Source organism: Leptopilina heterotoma, unplaced genomic scaffold (genome assembly GCF_015476425.1).
Source record: "Leptopilina heterotoma isolate Lh14 unplaced genomic scaffold, ASM1547642v1 Lhet_24, whole genome shotgun sequence".
Taxonomy (NCBI): Eukaryota; Metazoa; Arthropoda; class Insecta; order Hymenoptera; family Figitidae; genus Leptopilina; species Leptopilina heterotoma.
In genome coordinates this window covers 4,875,549-4,895,881 of record NW_025110956.1, presented here as the reverse complement: position 1 = coordinate 4,895,881, position 20,333 = coordinate 4,875,549, and the positions used below count along the sequence as shown (strand labels likewise).

The 20,333-nt window shown below is 21.0% G+C and overlaps 1 protein-coding gene across 7 annotated transcripts in view; it reads right to left on the bottom strand.

Moving 5' to 3' along the window:
* Nucleotides 1-19,260, bottom strand: part of LOC122502870 (matrix metalloproteinase-14) — a 67,053-nt gene extending 47,793 nt beyond the window's left edge. For all 7 annotated transcript variants that reach the window (XM_043613178.1, XM_043613180.1, XM_043613181.1 and 4 more), the window contains exon 1: nucleotides 18,580-19,260. In XM_043613178.1, coding sequence (XP_043469113.1) covers nucleotides 18,580-18,693 — 114 coding nt within the window. In that variant the 5' untranslated portion in view covers nucleotides 18,694-19,260. The remainder of the gene's footprint in view (nucleotides 1-18,579) is intronic.
* Between the last annotated feature and the right edge of the window lie 1,073 nt (nucleotides 19,261-20,333).

Here is a 20,333-nt window from a genome sequence, read left to right as displayed (position 1 = left end):
ATAATTCGTTCAACTCGATAACAACTAGAATCGATCCTAGAATTTGGTTAATGCACTAGTTCAATTGAAATTTGAATTTTGCGTTTTATTAAACTAATTATCAATTTATATCATCAAGGACATTTGTATAATCTAAAATCCGCAAATGCGCATTATTATTCTAAATTATTTTTCTCCTTAAAAGAATGAGGGCAAATTAAATATATATGTAAATTATTTTGAAAAATAGACATTTTCTATCGGCTGGATGTTTATTCTGTAAAAATACCGCATTTTGGTTCGAATAAAAATTGCAATAAATTCTCTCAAAATTGAGAAAATTTTAATAAAATTCTTCACAGGAATTCAATTATTTTGATAAATAATAAAATTCTTCGCAAAAAATCAATTATTTTCAAAAATAATATAATTCTTCCCAGAAATTCAATTATTTTCGTAAATAATAAAAATCGGAGAAGGAATTTAATTATTTTTATAAAATTTTGTAAATTCGTTGAAAGAATTCAATTATTTACAATACAATTTTTACTAAATTCCTCAAAAGAATTCAAATTTTCTTTAAAACAATTAAATTACTTTATATAGAAACTTTTAATAAAATTGTTGGCAAAAATTCAATTATTTTCATAAATAATAGAATTCTTCACAGAAATTCAATTATTATCATCATAAATATTAAAAATCGGCGCAGGAATTCAATTATTCAAAGAATTTTTGTAAATTCCTTCAAAGAATTCAATTATTTTCAAAAATTTTGATACAATTTATAATTATTTTATAGAAATTTTATTACAATACAATTTTAATTAAATTCCTCAAAAGAATTTAAATTTTCTTTAAAACAATTAAATTTCTTTAGAAATATTGTAATAAAATTCTTGGCAAGAATTCAAACATTTAATAAAATTTTCGATAAAATTTGCTTATAAGAATTTAATTATTTTTAAAAATTTTAATAAAATTCGTCGCATGAATTGAATAGTGATAAAATTCTTCTTAGGAATTTAATTAATTTTTTGATACAATATTAATAAAAATTTCTCGAAAGAAATAAAAATTAACTTTAAAAATTTTGATAAAATGTTTTATAAGAATTCAATTATTTTCATAAATAATAAATTTCTTCTCTTGAATGCAATTATTTTTAAAAAAAATTGAGTAAAATTCTGGAAATAATTAAATTATTTCAACAACCAAAAATTTAATAATGTTCAATAAAAAAAATTTTTTATAATTTTTTTTTATTTTTAATTATAAACAAACACGATTATGTTAAAAATTTGAAAGAAATTCTTCTTAAAATTTAATTGAAAATTATTGAAAAAAACTTTATTATTTTCAAGATACTTAAAGAAATTCTTCAATAGAATTTAATTCATTTAATTTATTTAATTTAATTAATTTAATTAATCGAATTAATTTATTTACTTTCTAAAGTTTCAATTAAAATTACTGAAAAAAAACTATTATTTTCAAAGAATTGAAAGAAATTCTTCAAAACAATTCAACTAATTTCATAAATTCTAATAAAATGTTTCGCTTTATACAATTATGATACAATTTTTCGAGAATTATTCTCTCAAAAGTTTTGATAAAATTCTTTAGAAGAATTTAATTATTTTCAGTACAATTTTAATTAAATTTTTTGAAAGAATTTAATTATATTCAAAAGTTTTTAATAAATTTCTTCGAAACAATTTATTTCTAAAATTTTAATAAAATTCTTTGTATGAATTAAATTATTTCAGATTCGAAATTATTGAAGTTAAAAAAATTAGAACAATTTTTTTTTAATTATTAAAGATTTATTATGATTTCTAATTCAAGGCAATTTTGTTTAGTTTATTTTTGTTAGTTTTAAATCTTCAAAGTATTAAATTAAAGTTTTATTAATTTTAAAATTCAAAACTAAAATTAAAATTAATAATGAAAAAGAAAAATTAACACAAGTTTTGAACGTTCAAATGAACGAAATATTTATGAAAGATATTTTTAAAAATTACTGATTGCAATAAAAATTAAAAACTCAAATTTAATATTTAGAAGTTTTAGAATTCGTTTTTTTTATATGAGACTCAAAATTATTGTAATAAAATGTTAATTTGAAGAAAAAAGAAATAAATTTCGTTCATTTGATCATTCAGAACTTTAGGGACATAAATTTAAAAAAGAAAAATTAGGAAACAAAAAAAAAACAAATAAAGAAGTATGTAACTTCAAACTGACAATGAGAGCAGACTAACGAAATAGAACGATTTTAAAAATATTTTTAAAAGTTATTATTATAGTTATTAATATAGATTTCTTAAATTTTTTATTTTGTAATCATTTTTAAGATTTTTTTTTACGTCCCTTGTGTAAGTGTTATTGCATTTTTCTTCTCGCCTTCTTCTTATAAGGTCTGACCGTGAATAATTTTTAAATCTATTTTTTTTATGTCAAGAAGATTGAACGTTATTATTTGCTGGATGAGCGTAAATGTGCTTTATACCTATAGAATTGTCACGTATGTAGTAAAGTATCTTTTATCTTTGTTTTATTATCAGTAATAACTTGATAAATTTTCATGATACAAGAGTTTGTCTTCAACGTGGTCTCATTTCATAAGTATGCAATGTACATTAAAAGCGAAAATTACAAAATACTTCTTTTATTTTCTAAAGAAAATTTTTCTCTCTTCTCTGATTTCTCAAATTTCGTTATCACTTTTCAAAATTTCGTTTTCTCAAATTTCTCTCAAATTAAAGTCCAATTTTTTTTGCTACAAATAAATAAATTTATTTGCAAATAATGGAAATTCTTCTCTAATCAAAATCGATTTTTTTACAAACCTTTAAAATAATACCTATTGTTAAATATTAATTGGTTTCTAAAAAAATTTTTTCGCGCCTCTTTTGTTTCGATTTTTCTATTGTGTGCCAGAAAGATGGAAATTATTTTCATGTTTTAGTTTCGATTTTGCAATTGCTTTGTTCTTTTGCAATTTAATGATTCTTGAGAATGATGTTTTATCGAATTGAAATATTTAAACGTATTAGAATTATATTCATATTATATATATGTGTATTTCTGTTGAAAACTACGGGCACGAGGTCAAATAAGTATATTTATTACACGTACATAGGAAGTGCCCTTTATAAACGTAACTAGTGTGGCACATTAATTACTTCAATGTCACTAGAGAAAACAATAGTATAATATCAACGTCTCGTTAGCGTTAAATGTGAAACTTTCGAACAATCAAATGAGTTTGCTGCTGTCTTTCTTCTGAAGATTTGCAACCAGAGATGAAAATTTAATCATCCCGCACATAAAGTGAGAAAATTGTTTCATTTTTTAATTTATTCTCTTAAATGAAAATGGACAAAATGTAATTGGATTTTTAATTTTTTTTCTTCATGATTTCTTTGTACTGATTCTATGCGCGGAATAATGCAGAAGAAAATTTTTGTTCCACTAAAATTGAAATAATTTAGAAATGTAATTTCTGTTTTAGGAGAAATTATGATAATAGGGCGAGAAATTACAGGAAATTTTAATAAAATTGATTTTTTTTGCTTCAGAATTTCTTCAATTTCGAATTTTGGATTTTCTATTTTTAGTTCCATTAGAAAGAAATTATTTTTAATTAGAATTTCTTCAGTTTTGATTTTTGGATTCTCTATTAGGACGATGATTTCTTTTTTTACAGAAATTATGAAAATTACAAGAAAATGCAAAATATTTCAGATAAATTGAATTTTTTGCTTCAGAATTTCTTTAATTTCGAATTTCGGATTTTCTATTAGGATTTTTTTGGAAGAAATTATGAATGTTTCAATTAATAATAACACTTTCAATATATTAAATTTCTATCAGGGTTGCCACAGGTCAGGGAAAAGTGAGGAATTTTTATTAAAAGTACTGGAAACAAATTTTTTTTCCTATTTCTGACCACAATGGATTTTTAAATATTGTTCAATTATTTCAAAAGTTTTAACGCAATTATCTTGATAAATAATAAAATTCTTCGAAGAAATTCAATTATTTAAAAAAATTTTTAACGAATATCTCGTCGATAATTCAATTATTATCTTTATAAATAGCATAAACTTTCGCCAAAAATTCAATTATTTTTGAAAATTTAAATAAAATTCTTTTCAAAATTTCAATTAGTTTTAATAGTTTTTCTCAATTCAATAATTTTCAATATTTACTATTTTTATAAAATTTATTAAAAAATTTAATTATTGAAAAAAAAATTTTGATTCAATTCTACGAAAACATTCAATTATTTTCATAAATAATAAAATTTCATTTAGGAATACAATTAATTTCATCGCAGAATTTTAAATATTTTTAAGACAATTTTTAATAAATTCCTCGAAAAATGTAATTATTCTTAAAAATGTTATTAAAACTTGTCAAAATAATTCAATTTTAAAAAACATTCGATTATTCAATAAAATAATAAAATTCGTTGCAATAATTCAAATATTTTCATAAAAAACTTTCAATTCGTCGCAGAAAATCAATTATTTTTACAAATTTTTAAGTAATTCTGCAAAAGAATTTAATTATTTTCATAAATTAATATAAAATTCTTGGCAAGAATTCAATTATTTTCATAAATAATAAAATTCTGCAAAAGAATTGAATTCTATCCAAAAAATCAATTATTTTAATGAATTTTAATAAAATTCTTTTCCAAAATTCAATTTTTTTTATAAATAACAAAATTCATCACGAGATTCAATTCTTTTGAAAGGTAATCAAATACTTTGCCGAAATTAAATTATTTTAAAATTTTTTGAAAAATTCTCGTCAAGAATTAAGTTATTTTTACAAATAGGTTTCCAAATTTTTCTCAAGAAGTCAATTATTTTCAAAAGTTTTAATATAAATCTTGTCAAATTTTCGATTATTTTATGCATAATTTAGTAAAATTCTTCGCATGAATCCAATTATTTTCATAAATTATTAATTAAATTGTTCTCATAAATTCAATTATTGTAAAAAAATTTTAATAAAATTCTTCAAAAATTTTGAATTATTTTCAAAAATTGGTATAAAATTCTTTAATTTAATAAATTTCTGTTAAATTTTAATTAAATTCCTGAAAAGAAATTAATTATTTTGAAAAGTTGTTACTAAAATTCTTCATGAAAATTTAATTTTAAGAAACATTCAACTATTCAAAATACATTATTTAGTTTTGTATTTAAATAATTGCATTCTCGTAGAATTTTCTAATAAAAATTTATTTCAAAATGAATTTCGGGTTAAAATTTTTAATAAAAAAAATTAATTAAAAAAATTAAATTAATTAATTAATTATTTTAATAATTTCAATATTAAAAGCATTAAAGCATGAATTTTTAGAAATAATTGATTTTTGAAAAGGTTTCAAAATTCAAATCTTTGGAATTATAAATTTTTCGTACTTTTAACTAATAATTAATTTAAAGAAAAGTTGTTGTTAAAAATTCTAGAAAATATTAATTGAATTTAAATGATGAAATAATTTTTATAATTCTTATAAGTTATTGAATTTCAAAAAGATTTAAATTTTATATTTTTGAAAAGGTTTCAAATTCAAATCTTTGGAATTATAAATTTTTACTACTTTTAACTAATAATTAATTTAAAGAAAAATTGTTGTTAAAAATTTCTCGAAAATATTAATTAAATTTAAATGATAAAATAATTTTTATAATTCTTATAAGTTATTGAATTTCAAAAAGATTTAAATTTGATATTTTTGAAAATCTTAGTTCCCAAGGAAAAATAATAATAATTAGAATATTTTTTAGGGTGAGGGAAAATTTTAAAATTCTCTCTTGAAATCAGGGAAAAAAGTCAGGGAAAAATAAAATAAAATTTTTGTGTCAACCCTGTCTATGTTTCAGATTTTCTTCAATTTCGATTTTTGAATTCTGTATGAAAAGAATCATTAGTACCTACATTCGAGTAAATGATAAAAATTACAATTACAAAAAATTGGATAATTTAGTTTTTTCTGCTTCAGAATGTCTTCAGTTTCAATTTTCTCCATTCTTTGCCAGGGGCGGCGACGATGTAGCTTCTTCAGAGTAAAAATATCAAAAAGTACCGTGTGAGGACCACACTTGGGCATTTTTTCGAGATACCACCTCAACCTGAAAGGTTTTGCGAAAGGTTTTTTGCTTCTATTGTGCTTAGAGATCTTGAAGATAAATACAACTAGAATAACTGAATATTGAAAAGAGTCATTAGGAGAAAGGATGCATCAAAATATGAAATGATTGTGAATATATTATGTGAGTTTTGGAACGGTGCACGCAATTGTCGACTAGTGACCCCGACCTTGAAGGGGTCATTGTAATAGCATAGCATCAGTATTCTACGACCTCGCATCTTTACGACGATGCATGAATATCAAGCTCTCTTGTGGCTTTGTGCGATCGTTTAATATATTTTATTGTTCCTTCTGTCTCACCTGCGTTGTGCCACATGAATACACCGCTGATTGTGTACATATACTGCACTTGACCAGTCTCCACTTGAACGTATATGAAATATTGAGATTTTAAACTTGTATGTTTATGTGTAGACCTTCTTTGAAGGGAAAGTAATACTATACAATTATTTCGATTCACGATCTCGTATTATGATAAAATATCGCTTACGAGTGGGAAAACTGTTATATCAGAGAAGGGATTTTTAGAAATTATGGTCCACATATGCTTCCAACGTTCAAATGAAGAAGGGAATATTTTTTTTTTGTTAAAAATGTTTTTGTATATTACTGATTCTGGTAGAAATTAAAAGGATCTATTTTCAACTGTTTTTACAAAACTAGAAATTGGATTATTCGATTTTCTGAGTGTTATTCACTTTTTTAAAACATCTACAAAGTTCAAAACGCTTATAATTAACGATTGGAGAAAAAAAAATATTTTTCATACAGAAAAGAAAACAATTTTTCGGTTTACAAATTTTTTTCGATATACTATAAAATAATTGATAAGAAAAATTTGTTCTAAGTCAAAATTAGAATATTACAATTCTTACAATGAATTAATTGGATTTGGATTAGAATTCGAATTATAAATTGAGGATTTGATTGTATTTGAATTCGAATTGAATATAAATTTCAACTAAAATTTAGTTTGCATTTGAATCCAAATTGAATTTCAATTTTAATAATTAATTAATTAATTGAATTTGAATTTGAAATAAATTTACATTGAATTAAAATTAAATTTAAATTAATTTATTTGATTAATTGAATTAGAATTCAATTTGAATTCAATTAAAATGAATATATTTCATTTGAAGTTAATTTAAATTAATTAATTGGATGTAAAGTCAAATTGAATTTGAATTTGGATTTGAATTAAAATAAAAATTAAATTAATTGAATTTAAATTAAATTTGAATTAGAAATTGAATTTGTATGAATTTTATTTCAATTTCAAATTGAGTTTGAATTTAATTTTAATTTTAATTCCGAATTATTTATTCGTTTAATTTGAATTTGAATTTAATGTGAATTGAATTTAAATTAATTTAATGGATTTTAATTGATTCGTAATTAATTGAAAACGAATTAAATTTGAATTTATTAATTGGATTTTAATTTAATAAATTTATTGAATTTGAAAAAGAATTGTATTTAAATTAATTAATTAATTAATTGTATTTGATTTTTAATTAATTAATTTAATTCGAATTCAATTAAAATTGAATGTAAATTTTAAATTTGAATTTGAATAGAATTATAATAAATGAATTAAATTTGAGAAAGCATTGAATTTAAATCAATTAATTAATTAATTGGATTTTATTTTTAACTAATTAATTTAATTCGAATTGAATTAGAATTCAAATTGAATGTGAATTTGAAATTTTAATTTTAATTAAATGTGAATTCGGATTGAATTTGAATGAATTAAGTCATTCGATTTGAATGTTAATTAATTAATTTAATTGGAATTGAATTTGAATTTATTAATTGATTTCAAATTGAATTTGAATTTTTTTTAATTTGAATTAAATTATAATAAATGAATTAAATTTGAGAAAGAATTGAATTTAAATTAATTGTTAATTAATTAAGTTGATTTTTAATTAAATTATTTAATTCGAATTGAATTAGAATTCAAATTGAATGTGAATTTGAATTGAATGTGAATTCGAATGGAATTTGAATTTATTAATTGATTTCGAATTGAATTTGAATTTTTTATTTGAATTTTAATTGAATTATAATAAATGAATTGAATTTGAGAAATAATTGAATTTAAATTAATTAATTAAGTTGATTTTTAATTAAATAATTTAATTCGAATTGAATTAGAATTCAAATTGAATGTGAATTCGAATGGAATTTGAATAAATAAAGTCATTCGATTTAAATGTCAATTAATTAATTTAATTCGAATTGAATTTATTAATTGATTTCGAATTGATTTTGAATTTGAATTGAATTTGAATTTTTGATTTGAATTGAATTTGAATTTTTGGTTTGAATTGAATTTGAATTTATTAATTGACTTTGAAGTGAATTTGAATTTATTATTCGAATTCAAATTGAATTTGAATTTATTAATTAATTTCGAGTGTAATTCAATATAATTAATTAAATGTAAATTGAATTTTTTTTATCAACAGCAATTAATAATTAAATTTTTTGCTCCAAATAAAATTGAGAATTATTTCTGCATTCGTTTTTTTTTCTCTTAATATTACTTTAAATTTAAAAAGAAATCGCTTCTTTTGGCGAAATTGAAAGAAAAAAATAATCTTATCCTCGTTAATTATTCTGAAACGAACATTATTATTAATGTTAATCCAAAAATATGAATAAACATTTCTCGAAATCGGTACCAGTCTCACGTGACATTAGTAATAACAAAACTTTGAGATAAAATCGCTCAATACAATGCGTCATAATAATATAATGTGTTTCGTAATAATTGCACATATATATTTTCGACAAAGATGAAATTTTCCATTAAATATATAAATGAAACTAATAGCGAAAACATATTATTAGAACAAAACGATAATTATGGAAAATATTTATCTATGACAAATTTTACAATGAAAATAATTATGTTTCTTTTTTCTTCTTGCTTGAGTTTATACATTTAATTAACAATATGACACATCAAATTTTTGCAGTATTTGATATAGAAAAATGAATAATTCTTTTAATTTATTGCAAATGTAGATTTTTTTTCAATGAAAACGAAAATTGTTTTTGAATTGAATTGAACGAATCAATTAATTTTGGAAAAAAATTCTATTGCGAATTTCAAATTAATTGTCAACGATTATTTATTATAAAATTATTTTCGAATTGAATTTGAATTCGAGCAGGTCAATTAATTTCGAAAAAATTTGTATTGTGATTCATTATTTCAAATTAATTGTCAACGAAAATTATTTTTGAATTAAATTTGAATTCGAACAGGTCAATTAATTTCGTTAAAAATTGTTTTGTGATTCATTGTTTCAAATTAATTGACAATGAAATTTTTTTTAAACTTTCAGTTAAGAAAAATTTGTATTGTGATTCATTGTTTCAAATTAATTTCCAATGAAGATTATTTTTAGAGTTTTATATTAGAGAAAAATTGTATTGTGATTGTGATTCATTAATGTTCAAATTAATTACCAACGAAAATTATTTGACAAGACTATAAAAGATAGTAGCAAAGATACAATATATTTTCATAATGCTGATAAAAGTTTGTACGTCTATTTTTTTAAAAAAAAAATTGGTAAAGAAAAGTGATAATCGGAATGAATCACAAGACAGAAAATGCTGATTCAGCTATGTGTGTATGTACGCCGGAAGTAATGCAACATATTTACGTTAAAAAAGAAATAGAACTTGTGGTTGACGTATGAATCATTATACATTAACAATTTATACCTATAGATTTTTTTATTTCTTTTTTGGGAATGAATCACGAAACTTTTTTTTCAAATTTTACCTGAAAAAATTTGATTTGAAAAATTTTGTAATCAATAGAAACCATAGAAATCAGAACCATAGAATCAGAGTAATAAGGAAAATGTTTTCTTTATTCTGTTATTTTTTTTTACAAGTTTACGTTTTGAGGAATTTTAAATGCTTCCCTAATGAAAGTTCATCGTATACAAAAAAAAATTGTCTTCCGTTTTCCTGTATATTACATGATTATTTCACTGGTTTTGCCTTTTGAAGATTGATTTCATTCTTTCTTTTTGAGAAGCGACAGGAAATTCTATTTATAAACTGGTTTTTGTTGATGATTTTTCTCATGAGAAATATACAAGAAAAATATTAAATAAAAATATGTAATAAAAATATTAAAGAAAAATAGAAAGTAAAAATTGAAAATGAAAATAGAAAAGAAAATTTTTTAAAATGTGAAAAATATAAAAAAAAGTACTAAAAATATTGAACAATTAAACAATACAAAAAATATGGTTTTCTAGTAAATAAATAACAAATAAATAAAATAAAACGAAAAATGGCAAAAACTGTACAAAATAAAAATAAAAAATACTAAATGTCAAAAAACTAAAATTTATACAAAAAATACAAATATAAAAGAATTCAGAAAATACCAAATATAAATATAAAAATATAAAAAAAATAAAAATATTAAATAGAAATATTGAAAAAGTGCAAAAAATATTAAATACCTATAAATGTAAAAAAATACAAAAATACAATGAAACACAAAAAATTTATAAGAAAAATATTTAAAAAATACGAAATGCGAAAAGTACAAAAATATAGGAAGATAAAAAAATGTGAATAATAAATATAAAAAAAATAAGTACAAAAATAGGAAATAAAGAAATAGAAAGAAAAAAGTAACACCAAAATGAAAATGGATGTTTCATATACGAAAATTTGCATTTTTATTTCGAATAAAAATACAATTTGTTTCATTTTCTTGAAATGAAAATATATCTTTGCTTTTAGTGCTTAGTCATATTGTATATTTTATTTCAAAAAAAAAGAAAAAGAAAAAAAAAATTATGTCTTTAGTTCAGTGAGGTTTAATATTTACAGTCAATCAATTAATATTACAATTCGTGCCTTGACTTTTAAAAATGACGATGATGATGATAATGATGATGTTGATGATGACCGTCAAACCTAACGCACTTGTCAGAATCACTTCAGTATTTCCGCATAGACGGACATACATTATTTAGCATTTCCTCGTATACAAAACCAGTGACAATCTTCAATTGGCAATGTGCCCAGGAAAATGAGATTTTATCTCTTAATTTTACCCAGTTATTACGAATTATTCTATATAACAAAGCTTTTGTTTCCAATATATGAAAAAGAAAATGCATTTCTTTCTCTTTCTCTCGATAAAAACGAATAGAAATTTAATACAAAGAATTCTGTTTCTGTTTTCTTTTTATCTTTTTTTGTACATAATCTGAAAAATAAATACAAAATTTTATGTAAAAATTCCTGTAAATAAATATAAAGAAAAATAAAATGATAAATGACAAATGACGAAAAAAGTAGAAAATTGAAATAAAAAATACTAAAATCTATCAAATGAATAAAATAATTATAAGTGAAAACAGTGGTAAATAAATATAATGGAAAATAACAAAAAAATGAAATAAAAAAATAAAAAAAGAGTCAAATTAAAAAATACTAAAATCTAGTAAATTAATAGAAAGTTGTAAGTTAAAATTCTAGTAAATAAATATAAAGGAAAACGACAAATGGCGAAAAAACAAAACGAAAATAAATAAATAATAATAAAAAAAAAAATTATTTTTCCTTCAAAGAACTAATTTTTAAATGTCAAAAATATAGTATATATTCGTTTATAAAAGAATGAAAATGAAGAGAGTATATGGACAGAGTTTTAAATTAAAAAAAATATGTTGAAAGTGATTTAAATTCTCTTTTTATATTGGGCATCTAACGGATTTTTTGTATAGAACGTGTGTGACTGAAAATCAATACTAGAGATATTTTTTTAAGCCTACCTATACATTCATACTATAAATAGTTTCGTGCGATTTTAATATTCAGAATGAACTGTCGGCAAGTGTCAAAACTACTCGTATATTGTATCTGTGTTTGTGTGTGCTTTAGAAAAAAGGAAAAAAAAGGGAGAAAAAAAAACAGAAAATATGTTACCGTAACACAAAATGTTCGACGAATAAATTTATATGTATATATATACTAAAACCGTTATAATTGTATGTTAATCGATCAATAATTTTATTATCATTATTCTCAGATAAAATAAGGGTGTATTTGAAAATTAATAAATAATATGAATTATAGTGCGATTAATAAATTGCGTAAAATAATCACATTAGTGACAGTTAGAAAACTTCTAATGATAATAATAATTAATAATAATAATTAATTAATTATAATAATAATAATTAATTAATAATAATAATAATAATTAATGATTAAAAATAATAATAATAAAAATAAAAATATTAGTAGCAATAATGAATATTAAATATAGTTGAACTTAGGATTTTGCAAAGATAATTTATAAATTATTTTATTTTACATAATTATGCGGTAAATTTGTTTAATTTCAATTCTTTTGTTAAAAAAAATATTTTTAACAACAAACAAAAAAGCAAACAAAAAAAATTTAAAGGCAACTTTACTAACAATAATAATTATAATAGTTAAAAATTTTTTTGCTAAAAAAATGTAATAATTTTTGTAACTATTATAATTTTCAATCTGAAATAATTTAATATTCTTGCATAGAATTATATTAAAATTCAATTGAAAATAATTTAATTTCACTGAAGAATTTTTATTATTTATGAAAATAATTCAATTCTTATTTTAAAGGGATTTTATTAAATTTGTATTAAAAATAATTGAATTCTTATAAAGAATATTACCAAAAATTTTGTTTTTTAGTTTCGAACAACTTCATTAAAATTTGTTAAAGTAATTGAATTCTTTAGATAAATTCTATTAAAATTGTATTGAATATATTATATATATTATATATATATATAATATATATATATATATATATATATATATTATATATATATATAATATATATTATATATATATATATATATTATATATATATATATATTATATAAAATATAAAAAATAAAAATATAAATATAAATAAAAAAATAAAAATAAATAAAATAAAAAAATAAATATAAATATAAATATAAATATAAATAATTAATAATTAATAATTAATAATTTATATAAATATAAATATATATATTTTTTATTATTATATTATATATTATATTATATATTATTATTATATATATTATATATTATATATATTATATATTATATATTATATATTATTATTATTATTATATATTTATATATATATATTATATATTATTATATATATTATATTATTATATATATATATATTTTACTATATTTTTAAATATAATTGAATTTTTGCAAATTGTATTAAAAATTTTAATTAAATTGTTATCAAGAATTTTATTCTAATCTTTTTTTTTAATTTCGATAAATGTTATTAAAATTTTTTAAAATAATTGAATTATTTGTAAGAATTTTATTATTTTTGAAAATAATTGAATTCTGTCCTATTAAAATTTTTGAAATAATTGAATTCCTGCGAAGAATTTAATTATTTTTAAAAATAATTAAATTCTGTAGAAAAATTTTATTATTTCTAAAAAAAATTGAATTCTTGCAAAGAATTTTATTAAAGTTTTTGAAAATAATAAAATACCTATTTTCGAGGAACTTAATTAAAATTGTATTGAAAATAATTAAATATTTTCGAGGAACTTAATTAAAATTGTATATTGAAAATAAATTAATTCTTATAAAGAATTTTATGAAAATTTCTTTTTGAATTTAAAAAAATTTTATTACAATTTTTTAAAATAATTGAATTTCTTCGATTTATTAAAATTACATTGAAAATAATTGAATTCCTGTGAAAAATTTTACTATTTTTGAATATAATTGAATTTTTGCAAATTGTATTAAAAATAATTACATTCTAATCAAGAATTTTATTCTAATCTTTTTTTTAACTTCGAAAAATTTTATTAAAATTTTTGAAAATAATTGAATTATTAGTAAGAATTTTATTATTTTTGAAAATAATTGAATTCTGGCAAGGAATTTTATTAAATTTTTTTGAAAATAATTGAATTATTTCGAAGAATTTTATTAAATTTTTAGAACCAATGTAATTAATGTTGAATATCAATATTAATTATAATTTAAAAATTATAATTCAAAGGTAATTTATTAATTACCTCATAAAAAAAAATTCTAAGGTCTTTGAAATACACGAATTTTAGAAGTTCAATGTCTGACTATATTTCGAATACTTCCACTTGCAGTGTACTGCTCTAGGGGTCTGACTAAAAAGTGAAAGACTTCCTTTTTCTACTCGCAATGTTAAAAACTTTTTTTTTGTTCATATACATATTTTTATTATTGCTGATTTTATCCAATTAAGCAGTAGATTTATTATGAAATCATTGGATTAAAAAAAATATTTTTTTTTCTATAAATTACAGTATGTGAATTTAATTTTAATTATACCGCGAGAACTAAAAGATTGACTGTGTATCGTTTTTTTTTCTTTATTGAATTTTTTAAAGGTTATTCAGTGTGTGATACGATCAAATTTATAATCTCATCGTATACCTATTCCTGTTTCTAGAATAAATATATACGTGTGCCATATGTATATTCTATAAACGTGAATCACACAGATGAAATGTTAATGATTTTTTTGTAGTACGAATTTTTTTTTAAATAATAATACTTTGAAATTTATAATTATTATTTAATAAATAATTGTTTTTTAGAATATTATCGTTAATTTTCTGTATTTTTAATACTATTTTGGTGGACGATTTTTTTAAATAGTAATAATAGTAATTTATAATAAAAAAATAGTATTTTAGAATATTATCCTTAAATAAAAAATTAGAAGAGTTAATTAAAATATTTTAGAAGGGATAATTGTTTAAATTCGATTTAATTATTTACAAGCAAAAAAAAAAAATTTGTTTTGATTTTCGTATAAACTGTTTTCAGTAAAACATCAACATTTCTGCTTTTTAAATTCACAACAAAATTTCTTTGACGAAAAGAAAAACAAATTTTATTGTTAAAACAATTATTACTTGTAATTAAGCAAGTAAAATTGTTATTGTTTTATTATTTTATTTGAAAATATTTTCCACTATTGTTTTGAAAAATAATCTATAAATTTTGAATGGAAAGTAAATTTTTCTGTGCTAGTTTTTTTATTTTTTGTTTCATGAAATGTTATTTTCTTTTTATGATCCTCAAGTTCTGAATATTCAAATGAACAAATTTTTTTGCCATTGTGAATATTTTCAAAAATAATTGATTGATAGAAAGCAAAAACAAAATTAAATACTTATAGAATCAGTGTAATTTATGTTTTTTAATACAAAAAGTAATAATTATTGGAATAAAAATTCGAATTTTGAAAAAGAAATAAATAAATTTTGTTCATTTGAACGTTCAGAACTTTAGGAAATTTTCTTTTTGTTTTATGGAATGTCTTTAATTTTTTTAGAAAAAGTTTTTTCTTTTTTTTTCTTTTGCCTTTTATTAAAAGTTTAATTGACGAATTAATTACTTTGAAAACCGAGTGATAGAATCATTATTATTATTATTTAATTGACGAAATTAAAACTATTATTGAAATATATTTATTCTATTATTAATTTTAATGTGCGTTTGTGTGTTATAAAAATAATACTAATTTTTCCTTTTTTTCTGCTTTTAGGAAACAAATCACTTTTCATGGATGATGGAGAACAAAAAACTGTTGTTTTTAAAATACTTGTGTCAAGTTTTACACCAAGAATCGTCTCAATGCATTGTCTCAAAAATTTTAATGCGACATATACGTTTTGTGACGCTAAACACATCCATTCCGTATATTGCATCGACTGCATAGTAAGTAAAATAATATTTGTATAAACGAACCGTTTCAATATGTACAGTATCGAAAACTAATCAAAGAAGTCAAAATGAAAGAATACAGAAAATTTCAACAAATAAAAATATAGATTTAAACGATATAAAATTAATTTACACCCAGAAAAAAGTATAATTTAAGTATTTGAGTTAGATAAGAGTATTTTTTTCTCAGAATCTACTAAATTATTTCCTTGTTTTAAATTAAAGTTTTATTCGACACGAAAGAAATTTGTGACGAACAAAATTTTTTTTTTGTTTGAACCGAATAAAATTTAATTTAAACCAAATAAAATTTATTTGAATATAATAAATTCGACACGAATAAAATTTGTTTAAAAAAATTTTTATTTGAACCGAATAAAATTTAATTTCAATCAAATAAACTTTATTTGAGACAAATAAATTCGACACGAATGAAATTTGTGTGGAAAAAAAATACAAATTTTTATTTAAACCGAATAAAATTTATTTGAAACGAATAAATTCGACGCAAGTGAAATTTGTGTTGAAAAAAGCAAATTTTCATTTGCTATATTTATTTTATTTATTTATTTAAATAAAATATATTTGAAACAAATAAATTCGACACGAAAGAAATTTGTGGCTAAAAAAACAAATTTTTATTTGAACAGAAAAAATTTAATTTGAACCTAATGAAATTTATTTGAAACAAATAAAGTTTGGTAGGCTCTGAGTAAAATATATTTTTATTCCGGGTGTCGAATGTTTGAAGTCTTGAGTTAATGTTATCAAGTTCACTTTTTATTTAGTTATTTATTTAATTTTGTGTGTTTTATTATTAATATTTATTATTTATTTATATATTTATTTATTTTATATTATTTTATATTGTTTTATATTATCTTTTCAAGTTTAAGTGAATATTGAAATTATTACAGAATGTTGCAAAGTAAAAATCAATTTTGTTGATAATTATCAGTTACTTAAGGTCAAAGTAAAAATAGGAATAAACTATTTGTCCCTTCTAGAAAAAAGTGTAAGTGATAGAAAAATTCAATTGAAGAGAATTAAAAAAAATGGAAATTAAATATGAATTTTTACAAATTTTATTAAATAATTTCAAGAAATAAAATACTATTTACTCTTCTCTTTCAGTTATAACTGTCATTATTGCCAATTATCTTAATAGTATTATGTCAAATAAGTAAAGTCTTTATTCAAGACAAGAATCAACACTAGTGCAATTTTGTTCTTTTCAATATTGGAAAACAATTATTATTTATTAGTTTAAGTAGATATATGAAATTAATGTTTTTCTTTCAATTAAAAAAAACTTCTTTGATTAGTTTGCGTTGTTTGTACAAAAAAAAAACATTACTGAAATTGAAGGTCATCAAGTGAAGCTGAACTTTACATGGCGTCACAATTCCATCACAATTATGTCACTAATGGCAAACCGGTTTTTTTTGCCCGGAGAACAATTGATTTTACAGTAAATGTCAGAAGCACAAAGTATTCCTTTATTTTAAGGAAAAACGTGCTCGACAATAAAGATCGGCTTCTGACAATGACTTTTCAATTAAAAGTAAATTAAAATGCCAATTCTTTTGCAAATTTTTGTTCTTTTTTTCTTGTTTTCTTTCTTTTTTGGTAAACTAATTTACATGATTTACTTTTTTTTTTGAAAATTTTACTCTATATTTGCTATAATTGAGAATTTATTTTTTTATTTGCTAATTAAGAATTTAGTTTTATATTTGCTGATTGAGAATTTAGTTTTATTTGATAATATTTTTGTTACTGAAGAAATAATTTGTCATTCTTTTTAGAATTTTTTGTAGTTTTTTTTTTTTTATTTTACTTTTATTATTTTATTCTATTGCTATTTTCTATTTTCTATTTTTTGTCTATTTTCTAATTCTGTTAAAATATTTGTGCCACTGGAGAATTAATTTTGTTACTTTTATTTTAATAGGAAGTATTTTTTTGATACAATATTAATTTTTATTTCTTTGAGTGAAATTAACAACGTTTATAATAAACGATTAATATAGAAAAAATATTTTTCACAAGGAAAACAATAAAATTTTTCTATTTAAAATAATTGATAAAAAATAATTCTAAAATAGTTTACAAGCGAAAAATTATAAAAATTTAAGAAAAATATTTTTTCTTATAATTTGTTGATAATAAACGTTGTGAACTTCGCCAATGTGAAATTTCACTGTTAGAGATTTTTTTCCATTTTATTACTATTTTTTACTTTGTTTTATTTCTGTATTTTATTCAATTTCTATTTCCATTTCATTTATTATATTTTATTTTAATTCTATTTCATTTCTATTCTATTTCTATTTTATTTTATTCAATTTCTATTTTCTATTTCATTTATTATACATATTTTATTTTATTTCAATTCTATTTCATTTCTATTTTGTTTCTATTTTATTTTATTAAATATTTATTTTCCATTTAATTTTCTAACTGTTATTATTTCTCTAATTTTTTGTCACTGAAACGATCAAATATTTTTCGCTCACATTGCATAAAAAAAAATTAAAAAACCCCTTTTTTTCTATTTCTAATTTCAAATTTTTATTTTTAGATCCCAAAGAAAAAAAAGAAGAGTGAAGATAACGTACCATTGCTCTCGTTTGGGAAACATCGGAATGATAATTGTCAGCTTTTGCGCAAAGAACAAGAAGTAGAAGCAAAAGACTTCCGGCAGTTGTCGTTAAAAGCTCCCTTCTCGACATTGTGTCTTCTCTTTTTTCTACTCAATTTCTTTTTTCTCCACTAGAGAATCACTCCGAAAAATTAAAGGTGAATAATTTGATGATAAATTGAAGGGTGGGGAAGCTCGAAATTTGCAAAAAAAAAAAAAAAAATAAGGGAAAGAAGAGATGAAAAATTGAGAAACGGATGTAAACTAATAAAGACCGATTAATCTCGACCTGAATCTCACTAAAAACTTCCGGTCATGTCAGCCACAGTTCAATCGTGTTCCATTCCGAACATTGGATCGTCACTTATACACACAGACACAAAAGAGGCACACATGCACAAAAATTCTCAATTAAGCTCAACGAAGGTCGACTTCGTAAGTTTCTGGATATCTTCGACTTCCGGTATCACTTTTTCTCTGTGAGAAGAGAGAACAATGCCCGGAGTGTCTGGATTTTTGAAGAGTTCGGTATAGTTTCCTCTCGTTTCTTCCCTTATTTTCCGTTTGTTCTTTAGTTATTCTGCTTTTTAATTTTTATTCTTTAATTCTTATTCCGTTTAATTTTTATTTTGACTTCTTTCTTATTTCGCTTTTTTAATTCTTATTTCCCTTTTATTAAAGCGAAATTTTTTTTGAAAATAGTTTGAAATAAATTTCGAATTTTTTATTTCTTTTTCTATTTCTTATTTCGCTCTAATTTTTAATTCCCGTTTGAATTTTATTATAGCTTTTTCACTTTCTTTTTTGTATTTATAAAAAAAACCTTCTTTGAATTTTTCTCTCCTCGGTGAGTGTGTGTGTGTTTGTGTCTTTTTCCCGCTTTTCCTCGTTTTTGTCTTCTTTGCTATTCTTCCTTTTCTTTCGCCTTTCACTAACACTTTAGAGCGATAGAGAGAGGGGGGGGGGGGAGAGAACAGGGGGTTGGTCTCAGTGTTTTTGAAAGCTCGAACCTTTCCTCGTTGCACTTCCGTTTTACCAAGTCGGGACTAACATCGTTGCCACGGCACTATCGATTCCTTAAGTTTCATTTCAAAGACACGAAAGTGAACTTGTATATATACGAAATAGTTACTTGGAAAATAGTATAAAAAGAAGGCACCGAAAATTTAACGCACTTAAAAAAAGGATTTACAACGATTTCTTTGTTTTTTTCCTTTCTTCTTTTTCTATTTTCTTCTCTTTTCTTTTTTTTTGTCTTGAAAATAGATTTTTTTTTCTAGAATGGAAAAAAAGATCTAAAGTGCAATCGAAGGAAGGAAGGAAGAAGGAAGAGCAAAAAACGTGATCGACGCGTGCGACTTTGGAGCGGGAAAAAGGTGAAACGCGCCTCTCTCTTGTACTGACCCGGAGTCCACCGCAACTCTGACTCACAATCAGTCTGACTCTGACTTTTATCGAGGCCTCCCACCACCTATACAAAACCGTACGCAGAGGACTATTTCAACTTGATCATCAACTACCTCTTTTTGCTTCTCATATACACTTGGTATCAAAGTATATATACATATATATATAAATATAATATATAAAGAATACTCGAAAGGACCTCCATAGGCTGGTGGAAGAAAAGAATTTCTTTCTAACTCGTCATCTTGTGAGATGAAACCCTAAAGGCCTCTTTGTTGAGAAAAAAAATTTTTGTCATCGTTTTTATCAATCGTGGTATTTTGA